General features: G+C 35.8%; 1 protein-coding gene across 3 annotated transcripts in view; it reads left to right on the plus strand.

The window, feature by feature from the left end:
- The window catches only part of FOCAD (focadhesin), a 270,438-nt gene that overhangs the window by 93,817 nt on the left and 164,258 nt on the right, over positions 1 to 12,363 (plus strand). For all 3 annotated transcript variants that reach the window (XM_046664479.1, XM_046664480.1, XM_046664481.1), the window contains one exon: positions 1,998 to 2,255. In XM_046664479.1, coding sequence (XP_046520435.1) covers positions 1,998 to 2,255 — 258 coding nt within the window. The remainder of the gene's footprint in view (positions 1 to 1,997; positions 2,256 to 12,363) is intronic.

Below are 12,363 nucleotides of genomic sequence, written 5' to 3' on the forward strand. Positions count from 1 at the left end.
ATTTATAATACATTAAAATGGTTCAAAAATTTTAAGATGGTATGCAATGAGAAGTCTCCTTCTCACCCTTGATTCCGGTTGTCCAGTACCCACCGTCTCAAAGAGAAAATGAAGATTAGTGGTTATTAATTTCTTCTCTGTCTAGATACTTTTCTTTACATAGGTATGCAAATACAAATATATAGTCTCCTGCCATCTTCAAAAGAATAATTGGCAGCATTCCAGGCACATTCTCTGTATCTTCTGTTTTCATGTGGGAGATCTTTTCATATCGATAAAGATAGAGCTTCCTGGGGCCGGCCCCATGGCCGAGTGGTTAAGTTCCCGTGCTCTGCTTCGGTGGCCTGGGGCTTTGCTGGTTCAGGTCCTGGGCGCGGACATGGCATCGCTCATCAAGCCAAGCAGAGGCAGCATCCCACATGCCACAACTAGAAGGACCCAAAACTGAAAAATAGACAACTTTGTACCAGGGAGCTTTGGGAGAAAAAGGAAAAAACTAAAATCTTAAAAAAAAAAAAAGAGCTTCCTCATTTGTTTTTACAGTGGCATTTACTTTCAAATAAATGTTATCTCCATTCTTAAGCATATACTCAAGATAACTGAACCCCTGTGTTCTCACAAAAACTTTTACAGGAATATTCATAGCAGCATTATTCGTAATAGCGAAGAAGTAGAAATAACCCCAATGTCTATTGCTTGTTGAATGGATAAACAAAATATGGTATATCCATACAAGGGAATATTATTTGACAATGAAAAGAAATGAAGTATTGATAGAATCTGCAACATGGAGGAACCTTGAAGATATGCCAAATGAAAGAAGCAAGTCATAAAAGACCACATATTGTGTGGTTTCTATTGTATGAAATAGCCAGAATAGAAACAGAAAGTAGATTTGTGGTTGCCAAGGGCTGGATAGGGGCATGGGGTCAGGGGGAATGAGGACCGACTTAATAGTTATGGGGTTTCCTTTTGGGGTGATGAAAATGTTCTAAAATTAGATAATGATGATGGTTACACAATTCTATGAAATATTAAAATCCACTGAGTTGTCAACTTTAAAAGGATGGATTTAATGGTATGTGAATTATATCTCAATAAAGCCATTATTAAAAAATTTTATAAAGCTTAACTTTTACTTCCTATCCTTTCAATTGTTATCCTTATCCATGTAAGTTAGTCTCCAATAACAGGACAGTTATGATCTAGAGATTTCTAATTTATCTCATCACACTCTAAATGAATTGAATTACTCTGTTAGCAGGCAGTATCTAATGCTTCCTTAATGTCTGTGGCTTCTCCTGAGCCGTAGGCATGCAGCTCACCTTGGCAGAGTTCCATCCATGCTCTGTCCCTGACTGCACTACTTCATTTCTGCGAGGAGCCATTTCTCAGATTGACTTAAGCGTAACATCTTCTTTGGGTATCATTTCAATTTAGAGCTGTCAGGCTATTTCTTATTGCAGAAGTTATTCACAATTATTAATGAATTCCCAGGCTCCAGCTGAACCAACTCTGTTCCTATTAACATACTGTCTGTTACAAAAATGAATTGTCCTCAGTCCAAGTCTGCCATCTGCCCAGGGTTGCTTCTTACCAGAGCCTGGAGCTGGGCAAATATAGTGGTCTTTTTTCCATCTTTCCTCTAACTGGTGAATACTTTTGTAGTGGTAATGGCTTTTTCCAAACTCTGTTGCCTCTGGTTCTTGTATGTTGATCCATTTTATTCTGCCTTAACTGGGAGCAAATGGTAAATATGAGGAAGAGTTGTAATAAACTGTTCTAGAGTTCCACCTAACAACTGTTTTCTTTTTTGTGTAATCCTATTAGCTCAAATATGTGCAGAGAGATTTTTGGCAGGAATTGAACATTTTGTATTCATTTTGTTGGAAGGACTGATTTCTTACAATGATATATAACAAATGAATGTCAGAAATATATTTCTGACAAATGTATTTATCTCATTTATTCATGCCTTTTTTGTGCTTGTTTTTCAGCTCGCCTACAAGCTTGTGTTGCCCATAACCAGCATGTATGGTTCAATATTTACAGCCTGGAGAATCCTTAAAGTAATGAGGGAAGAGTCTGCGGCAAGAGACTGGTTGGCTGCAGTAGAATCATTGCTCCCCATTACTACAGTGATCCCTGGGCATGTTTTTCTTCTGCTGGCTCACCTCCTTGTGGAAGATAAAGGACAAAATCTTCACCAAATACTGAAGGTCACTACAGAATTAGCCCAAGCAGATTCCTCTCAGGTAAAACAAGAAAATAATGGAACAGTAACGGGGGTAAAAACTTAACTAATAGAATTGTAGATTTTTCTTATATTGTGGATGAAATTATGGTTTCATAATTTATGAAATTGTAGTATTTCATTTATTTACTCCGGTATCCTTATAAACATTATTTTTCATGTATGCCTTGAAATGGAAAACATTGGGAAGCACTAGATTGACCATCCGGGTTCATTTATTTATTCAATAAATGTTAAGAAGCAGTGGTATAAATTGAAGTCAGTATGTTGGATCTGTGCTGATTATTTCTTGGATAGTTTTGAAAGAAATGAGAAAACACTCAGTGTAATTGGGCTGTTAAGATGAATTGTAGGGTGAAATGCTTAAATATAGTTAGCAAAATTCATGCATAAGCAAAGGCATTATCATTAATAAGAACTTAGAAGTGGAGTTATTTAAGTCCTTTGGAAAGGACAAAAGAAATGTCCTAGCAGTAGAAGATACTGTTCTTTTGTCCTCACTTTTCCTTATGAAGTGATCATATCATTTCATTCCACTGGCCTTTAGCTACAAGATAAAGCAGCCAAAAAGAAAGCACTGAATATTTGAAAAAGCAAGTTTTCTAATTGTGAGTAGATGCTTGGAGGACATTCAACTGGAACGAGTTAGGATTATAATCTATTGTTGGTCGAGCGTTTTCTATTTCTTTCTTTAAGTTGACAAGACTGCATGAAATGTATTCCTACTTCATGTGTGTTTGTCCTTTCTCACCTGATAGGAAGAAGCTATATTTTATTGAAGCAATCATTGGCTCAAATTCATGAGGGAGTTGATACTAAAGAAAAGTCTTAGATGACTCATAAGCAGAGGCTAGGTAACTAGGAAGATAGGAGTAGGAATTAAGAGGCTGTCTCCCACCTCTGTGTTGGTAGTCACTTAATCTCTGGAGTAGAGTTCGCTGGCCTGCAATACGCTTACCTAAGTATCGTGTTTGCGTGACACCTTGATTTATTGGATGAATCTTACTGTAACACCTTGTGAGAGAAAATATTTGAAAAGTTTGAAAGAGATGTGCCATTTATGAAGTATGTGTTGGTATGATTGTTATTATTAATTCTAAGATATTAATAGAAATTATTTTTAGTAGCACTAATTAATAGGTAGTAATACAAATGATCAATATCAGCTAGTGATGCTATATTAGTGTTAATAATGGTAAGAAAATGTGCTTTTAAAAAATGTGATTATCTTATTTCTTACTTAACATGCAGTTTGAGGGCTCCCCTTTCCCCCTAAGGTGAATTTTCTTTTTTTAATTATTATTATTATTATTATTATTTTTTTTAATTAATTAATTTATTTTCGGATATACATCATATTTTGAATTCTGTGTAGATTACATCGTGTTCACCACCTGAAAACGAATTATAGTCCATCCCCTCACATGTGAGCCTAATCACCCCTTTTGCCCTCCCCGCTCCCCCTTCCCCTATGGTAACCACCAATCCAATCTCCAGTGCTATGTTTTTTTCCTGTCGTTTTTATCCCCTAAGGTGAATTTTCATCCTTAATCTTTTACCTGGTTCCCCTGGGGCATGCATTTTCCATTGGTTTAAGACATTGAAGGCCATGGAAGACTAATGGGTCTAAGTAGTTTGAAGGGAACTTGGCCTTGTGAGTACCATTTTAGAGTTAACTGGTTACAGATGATGACGTTAAAATAACTGGATAGTTACCCAAAGCCACAACAATGAATTGAAACTTGAAAGGAAGAATAAGAAACTTTTTTTTTTCATATCCACACATGCTGTCAGCAGTTACTAATAATCCTTATGGTTTTCTTACCCAGACATCATGAGACTTAATTTACAGAAGATGTAAGCCTAGGTCAGATAGTGCTCAGTGAAAGTTAAGTGCCTTTTATATTCTTGGAGGGAATGTCTTAGAGCATTCTGGGGAGAGATCCAAGAATGAGCATCCTGTGTGAATTCCCATGGAAGTCTTGAAAGTTTCAAACACATTGATTTAGTTTAGAGAGAGGTTTTCATATCATAGTCTGTGCTTATAATAAATGAGAGCACCATTTATTTCCTAAATTAGTGTTTTTCCTGGGAATAGCAGTTGATAGATTCATGTGCTTTTTGGTTATGTTTATATAACAGTTCCTGCCTTTCTGATAACTGTGAGTAATGTTATTTTCCCACATTTTGATGTAAATCATCAGCCTGCCTTCAGAGATGCCTGAATGACAATTGAAGCACATGGCTTCATGGCTCATATACAGTAATGTCCAGTTGGCCTTATTCTTTCCTCTTCAGAGAGCTGTTTCCTACCTCTGTGTTTTGTCCAGGATCTGGCCACATCTGGTGTGAAATCAGTGGTAGTGAATGTTAAATGCAGGCTCTACTGAGTTAATTAAGGGGTAATGTGGACCCTAGGCCTATATGAGGACATTTTCTGAACTTTATAGCTTTTTTTAAGGGCAATATCAAATCATATTTTGAACCCTTAGTCAATGATTGACCAACCTGTGTAACATGATTGTGGACAGTTTGGAAATGTCTGAGACTGATATAACCCCCTTAAGAAGAGCTTAATAACACTTAATCAATAAGTATTGATTGATTCCTGTCTCCCTATTTTATATGAGCCTGGCACAGTGATATCTCACTTGTTAAGAACCACATCTGGCCTGTGATCTACACTGTGTGCCTCTAATACACACTTTATAGGTGAGAAGAAGGGGATATTACTCATCTCTTAAAACCTTTTCTAATATCTATTAGCTTAGCTATATTAACTATGTTACTAGCTAATTATTATAATATTTATAGTAATGATGTAATAGATTATAATTATTTAATATGTTAAATATACAGTAATTTATTATATTAGCTATATTATTACCTATAGCTTCCCCATAGCTGTTGGTATCGAGATTTCTCCTAGTGAAGCATTATGTCCTAGAGAATAATAGGGGTGTTGGAGGAAGCTGTTTTCCACGTGGCTATGTAATTCTACAAAAGGCTTATATGAATTGTTAGATGCTTAAGGCTTTGTCTTATAAATATATGTAGAGAGAACACCTGACAAAAGATTATATTCTCTTTTGGAAATCAAGACTACTTGTTAGTAGTTTTAAAACCTGAGAAAATGTGTTTTCTTCTTATGTTTTTACCTATATTGTTAAGTTTATGGCACAATTAAATACTTAGGCATCTGAATTAAACATTAACTACAAAGATTAGTAATTTTTAAATAGATGTAGTTGGTTTAAAATGATATCTTACAGCTTAGTAGCTCAGCTTCAATGGAATAACTCTAAATACTATGTGTAGGGTATATCAGTTTCTTTTGGACTGATTTATAAAATGGGAATATGCCAAAGAGGAATTGTTTATAAACTTTGACTTTACAAAACCACAGGTTCCTTCTTAAAACCTACCCAATGAGGAGCTTAACAAATTAAGTTTTGTGAAATTCAATGCATCTTCTAAACCCTTGGTACTTGCTTAATTTTCTCCTGTTTGGAAGTGGGAAATAGAGTTGTGTTTTTTGTTTGTTTGTTTTATGTTTACTTGCATTTTGCAACTCTGAGGGCTTTTACTTCCTTTTTACATTTTGATTGTGAAGTCTAGCTAAAGTTCCTGCTTAATGTGAACAATTGTAATCTTTGATAATCTAATTTTATTCTTTCTAATGTTTTCAGGGCTTAATTTTTTCTTTTTATCAAAGTGTACACACTTTTTAGCAATTTGAAATCACTTATTTGGCTAGGTTCATGGCCCATGAGTTGCTGGTCTTTTAAAAGTCATGTATCATCAAGTAGTAAAAAGCTGACTTTCAGGGCAGAATCCTGGGATGGTTCTACTTTCGGTCATAAGCCATATTTTAACATGGAAAATGAATAGGAAATGTGTGAAATTTAATGGTCTGTAAGTTACTGCTGTGAGAATAGAAGAAAATATATTCTATAAAAGAACTTACACAAAGAGTCCTGGGACCCTTTGCACTCTGTTCTATTGTCACTGAGTTCTGTGAATTGCTACCCCCTGAAGTCAGTCTGCTTCCTGTGTTCTTCACATCAGCAAAGAGAAGCCAGAATGTACAGTGCTTAATAAAGAGCTTTACAATAAGAAATGCTGTACTACTATTCCCTTGTAGGCATAGCATCGATTATGCCTAGAGCAAGATTGAGATGAGACTGTTGGCATGAGGCAATTAGACAAAGAGAAACCCAGACCAAAATGCAGGGTCAAGTGACCTACTCAGTCCTGTGGTAGTATGTTTATTTCTTCTTTATAAAACCCACGTAGATATCTGTATACTAAAAATGTTTTTAACTGGCATTTGACCCTTTTCATGTTTTTCTATTTTTTTGCATGAAGCCTAGAATTATACTCATGGAAGCAGTTCTCTGTCAATTTCTTGCCTTTCCTGGGTGTTCATATTGGGCTGAGTTTCTTCTGAGGAGTCTGCATATTATAAATTGCTTAAAATTCTCATTGAAGGAATTGTTTGTGATTTTCAGTTCAACCCTATATCACTGTGACATTCACTAGTTTACAAATATACCGAAACAAAAGCCATTTGTCTTGTTATGTCACTGAAGATGGAGTATCAAAAAGGATGGGAGTGGAGTTTGTTGAGGATGGGGCCCAGAAATGCATTTGTAACAGCATAGTCTCTCTGCTCCCAGTTGAATATCAGGTAGAAGTAGCTTTGTCTTCTGGCTGAAACTCTCTAAGGGAACTACCTACTTAGGATGGACTTCTAGTGTTGGTGAAGGACTCAGAGAGGAATCAGCAGATTTTGTGGTAACTTTGAATTTCATAACAGGCATAAGGAATTTTGCTCAAGGGGAAGATACACTGAAGTCCACCATTGCTAGAATAAAAGTTTTCTTATTCAGTCAGTGGATAGGGAAGGAAGAAAAGGTTATTGGTCCCCTGTCTACTTCCATCATGGCCAGACATCCTAAAGTGAAGCTGCTAGTTTACATTCCTTACCATTCATTTTTCAGCCCTTTCATAGTCAGCCCTTCGAATCAGAGGAGAGTCTTATTTAAGTTCTGTACATCTTCAGAGGCAATCCATGCCAGCTCCCTACAACCAACTTGGCCTTGATTCATAAATATAAATGGATAATCAAGGCTTACCAGACTTTTGAGAAAATTTAGCAGCATGACTAACCAGAGCATCTGTTTCCAGAAGAAAGAGAAGTCAGGGAGCAGAAGATAATGCAAAAATAATCTAAGTCCTGAGAGATGTTGGAAAGGTATTATATATATGCCTGTGTATTATATACAAAAATACTGTTGTGAGAAAGGAGAAATTCAAGAACAAGAGATTTTAGAAATTAAAAATGTGATTGCCACAGTATATAAATGGCAGCTGGATTAGTAATTTATAGAATATTCAAGTGAAATTTTCAGAACATAGAACAAAAAAAAAAATGAAAGTTGAAAAAGTTAAGACATTGAGGGTCTGTTGTGGAGTTTTAACATCTTTCTACAGGAATTCCACTTGGAAGGAAAAGAGAAAATGAAGGAGAAAAACTTAAAACATGACAGAAAACTGTTTCCTGAGCTGAAAAAAGACACAAGGGTACAGACTGCTTGTACCCTTTGAAAGCCAAGCAGCATAAGTGAGAGTAGATCAATACCTAAATTTGTCCCCAGAACTTCAAGGATAAAGAGAAAGTCTAAGAGATTTCAGAGAAGAATGGGAAAAGAAAAACTTACTTAAAATTAGATTGACGTTAGATTTCTTTTCTTTTTTTTTAAAGATTTTATTTTTTTTCCTTTTCTCCCTAAAACCCCCAGGTACATAGTTGTATATTCTTAGTTGTGGCTCCTTCTAGTTGTGGTACGTGGGACGCCGCCTCAGCATGACTTGATGAGCGGTGCCATGTCCGCGCCTAGGTTTTTAAACGCGGAAACCCTGGGCTGCCTGCAGCAGAGCGTGCGAACTTAACTACTCAGCCACGGCGCCGGCCCCTGACCTTAGATTTCTTGCTAGCAGCACACTGGATACTGGAATACGTTGGAGTATTGTCTTCTAATTTCTTAGGGAAAATCGCTTTGAACCTGGCATATTTCTTCCCATTATTCTGCCTTTTAATGAGTGGTGGTAATAAAGACTTTCTTAGCTGTGCAAGAGTTCAAGAACATTTCCTGCTTACTGATTTTATGGGGGGAAACCCCTCAAAGATATGTCCCAGCAAAACTGAAAATGAATCCAGGAAACCATAGAGAAGAAATGGTGAATAGTTGAATGGTGATCAAAATATCCAGTAAATCTTCTGGTTAATTTAAAATAATTGTTTATATAAAATATTGAAAAATAACTGCCTGGAACTAAAGACCAAGCTTTAAAACCTAGGAAGTGGTAGGGATAGATAATGGGAATGCACTAATGTGAAAAGTGAAAGCATGCTTCCGGTGGAATTTTGCTTGGAAACTGAGTGGTTCTTCATGTTAGTAGAAAAATAAGTTTAAATATGTGTTTAAACCCTTATTAATAACAATTAGTGATTTATAATTTCTAAGTGAGTAATATAACAAAAGGAGAAAAGAAATTAAACCTAAAAAGAGTGACAAATATTGACATAAAATAAGATGGTGGGAATAATTCAAAATATACCAGTTATTATGTAATAATTACTGCGAAATGAGTTCAATTCCCTTATCAAAAGAAAGCCTCATATTGGGTTAAAAAAATACAATTCTATGCTGTTTCTAAGAGACAAACCTTAAAACAAGTGACACAAGTTGAAAATTAAATGGTGAACATGAAAAACTAGGTAGATCATTAGAAGAAGATTGTAAGAAGATACAAGATGTGGTTATATTGTTATCCAAGGTAGGTAATATAAAATCCTAGGTAAAAAGCCTTACACACGACAAAGATGGGTATTTTATACTGACATAGGTAGAATCCCAAGTCAGATTGAATTTAGAAGCAGTTCCGTTGAAGTTAGGAATCAGCAAAAGTATGTCTGATGTTAATTTTACTCTTTCTGGAGGTCTTGTCATTATTAATTCAAGAAAAAGAAATAAAAGGTGTAAAAGTGTTATAAAGGCAAAACTCAAATCTCTAGTATTTACAGACAATTAGAAAATACAAGAGAATTCACTGAAAGCTGTTGCTTTTAAAAAGGATAAGAGAGTTCAGTATGGTGACAGATGTAAGATCAGTGTGCAGAACCAATTGATTTTCTTTACAAAAACAATGAATTAGAAAATTGGCAGTTTTTGGGAGAAATCTAATTTATAAACAGCATAGAAACTATAAATTGAAGTACTAGAAATGTACAAAAGCTGTGATATAATTTATAAAACTTTAGCAAAATATGTATAATGGCTTCTGGTACAATACTTTATAAGTGAAATTCATGTTATAAATATTTATCATTGATTGATGTGAGGTTTAATGATTTATAAGACATTTAGTTTTGTTTTTTTCATTAATTACCTTTAATTGGTATATGGGTTTGATTCATTACCATAAGTTCACTGCAGAAAGATATTCAATTCATCAATTTCACATATAGTGCTGTAGGTCCAAAAGTAGAGTTTGTCGTGTTTGCCAGCTTGATGGAATTGGCATTCTGAGCTCTGTCGAATACGTCGGTTACAGGGTTTTTGATAACCTGGCTAATGTTGGAATAAATTGTTTCTTTTATTATTCTTAATTTCTAGTGCTAAATAAATTTAAATGTAGTCTACCCATTTGGAAGCTATACTATCTTCTTGAACAAAGTAATAGCTAATAAAAATAGCCAACATTTACTTCTGCTTATTGTATCCCGGTCACTATTGTAACCACTTTATTTGCATATATTAACTTACTCGTTGAATACTTGCAAACGGCTCTTTGAGGTTGTTAGCACTACTATTTAGGAACTGAAGCACAGAGTTTGATTACTTCCCCAAAGTCACACAGCTAGTAACTGGTGAAGTCAGGATTTGAACCCAGCACATATGGTTCCAGAGTCTGTGTTCTTACCCAGTATGCTATACTATCTCCCTACAGCTTTTAGTTAAAACAACAAAATTTTTTTGAGAGTAAACAAGGTTCACTAGCTTTACATTCTTTAGATTGGCCCACTCAGTTGTAGAGAAAAGTAAATGCTTAGAGAGGAACCTCAGCATTTGTTTGAAATCTGGCTACATCTTCAATCTCGTGTTATTACTTTTGCCTCCATTGTGCTAGCTTCCATTGCCCCTTCTATAAAATGGTAAATCCCATTTAGCCAGATATTTATGACTAAATAGAACACGTAGACACAGAGTCATGACTTTTGTAAGCACACATCAAAAGAAAGAGATTGAGAAGGTCCACAGGAGTCCGCATCAGCAAGCAGGCTTGTGATTGAAATTATTGCTTATTGGTCAACAGTTATTCTTTTATACTCCTTTGGTTATGGTGATCATAATCGGGAGATTCTGAAATCTAATCAAAGACAGGAATGTTTTTTAGTGAACAAAAAAGTAGGTTGTGGTAGTCCCGTTATTTCAATGTGAGAAAATTGCACCTTAGTTGTTAGGTTTGAAGCATTTAAAAGGTTTGGCAAGATAGACGGTTAATTTAGTATCTTGAAAGGGCATGAAAGAGTCAGTTATTCAATAAATAGTCCTGGAGAACCTCTTTGGGACACACATTTTAACTGGAACTTGGGATACAAAAACAGTTATTGGGAACTCACAGTGTATAGGGAAGACAGCAATATACAATCAGAATACCCAGTGATAAATGCTATGCTGCAGGGAAGCACAGGGTTGTATGAGCCCAAAAAGGAGCAGCTAAGTCATAATAGGAAGGCTGCCCAGAGTAGGTGATTCCTGAGCTAAGTCTTGCTGGACAAATGCAAGTTAAAAAAGAACATCCTTGAAACGAACTAGGAGAAGCACATTGCCTGTTTCTATTGTATATGAAGTGCTCCTTTTTACATATGACATTTATATGATCTTTGAATACTCTTGTTGGGCAAACAGTGGAATAAATTAATTTCTGGATGTCATGGAGTTGTTTCTTTACTTTGTGAACCATAGGTTCACTAGCAGTAATTTTCTCTTATATTTCAGATTTTATTTTCTTGTTGGGGAGTGAAAGAAAGCCATTGACACTTAGTTGCAATTATAGCTGCTATCTGATAGCTGTAATTGAGATGATGGGCCATGATTTGGTGGATTTGATGGGAAAGGTCTATTTCGGAATTCTTGAAGTTGGGCAGCTATGTTAGCTCCCTTAACCAGAAGTCTTGAGATTTATGCTGTCCCTTTCCTTTTTATCACACTAGACTTCTACCCACCAGTGACAATTGTTGAGTGTTTCATGATAGATTGTATAATAGACAATTTGGCAAGTTTTTAGGACAGTTTTTATAATGAAATTGAGCATCCTGAAATCAGTTTATTTCAAATAGGCAGACATGGTTACCAACTCATTGGAGCCAGAAAGGTAGTTAAGAAGTGACTTGGGCTGATTTCTGTGTCAGGCTTCCAGGGTATTGATTGAACTTTCAGAGATCTGTACCTGTCATCCTTGCTTATTAGCATTCTTGTGGTAGAGGATCACATCTGCATTTAAGAGAATTTGTGTATTTTTTTCTCTATCTTAAGAAAATGAGCATATAAAAATATATGTAAGCTGAATTTATCATATCCCAGAGTCAAACAGCACTAAAGAGAATGAGATGAATAAGGACAAATTAGCATTTTTTTTTTTTTTTTAAGATTTTATTTTTTCCTTTTTCTCCCCAAAGCCCCCCGGTACATAGTTGTGTATTCTTTGTTGTGGGTTCTTCTAGTTGTGGCATGTGGGACGCTGCCTCAGCGTGGTCTGATGAGCAGTGCCATGTCCGCGCCCAGGATTCGAACTAACGAAACACTGGGCCGCCTGCAGCGGAGCACGTGAACTTAACCACTCGGCCACAGGGCCAGCCCCACAAATTAGCATTTTGAAGTGTCCTGTAGTTATCTTGAATGCAAGCTGTCTTCATAGGAAATTTTCAGTAGATTACAATTAGAATTCATAAAAAGAATTCCTCAAGACAGCAATATCATGCTTGTTTTGCCTCCCAGTAACCTTGGGCAGTTCCTGGGCTTTGATATCTGTTTTGTTGC

The sequence above is a fragment of the Equus quagga genome, chromosome 6, assembly GCF_021613505.1.
Source record: "Equus quagga isolate Etosha38 chromosome 6, UCLA_HA_Equagga_1.0, whole genome shotgun sequence".
Classification (NCBI taxonomy): domain Eukaryota; kingdom Metazoa; phylum Chordata; class Mammalia; order Perissodactyla; family Equidae; genus Equus; species Equus quagga.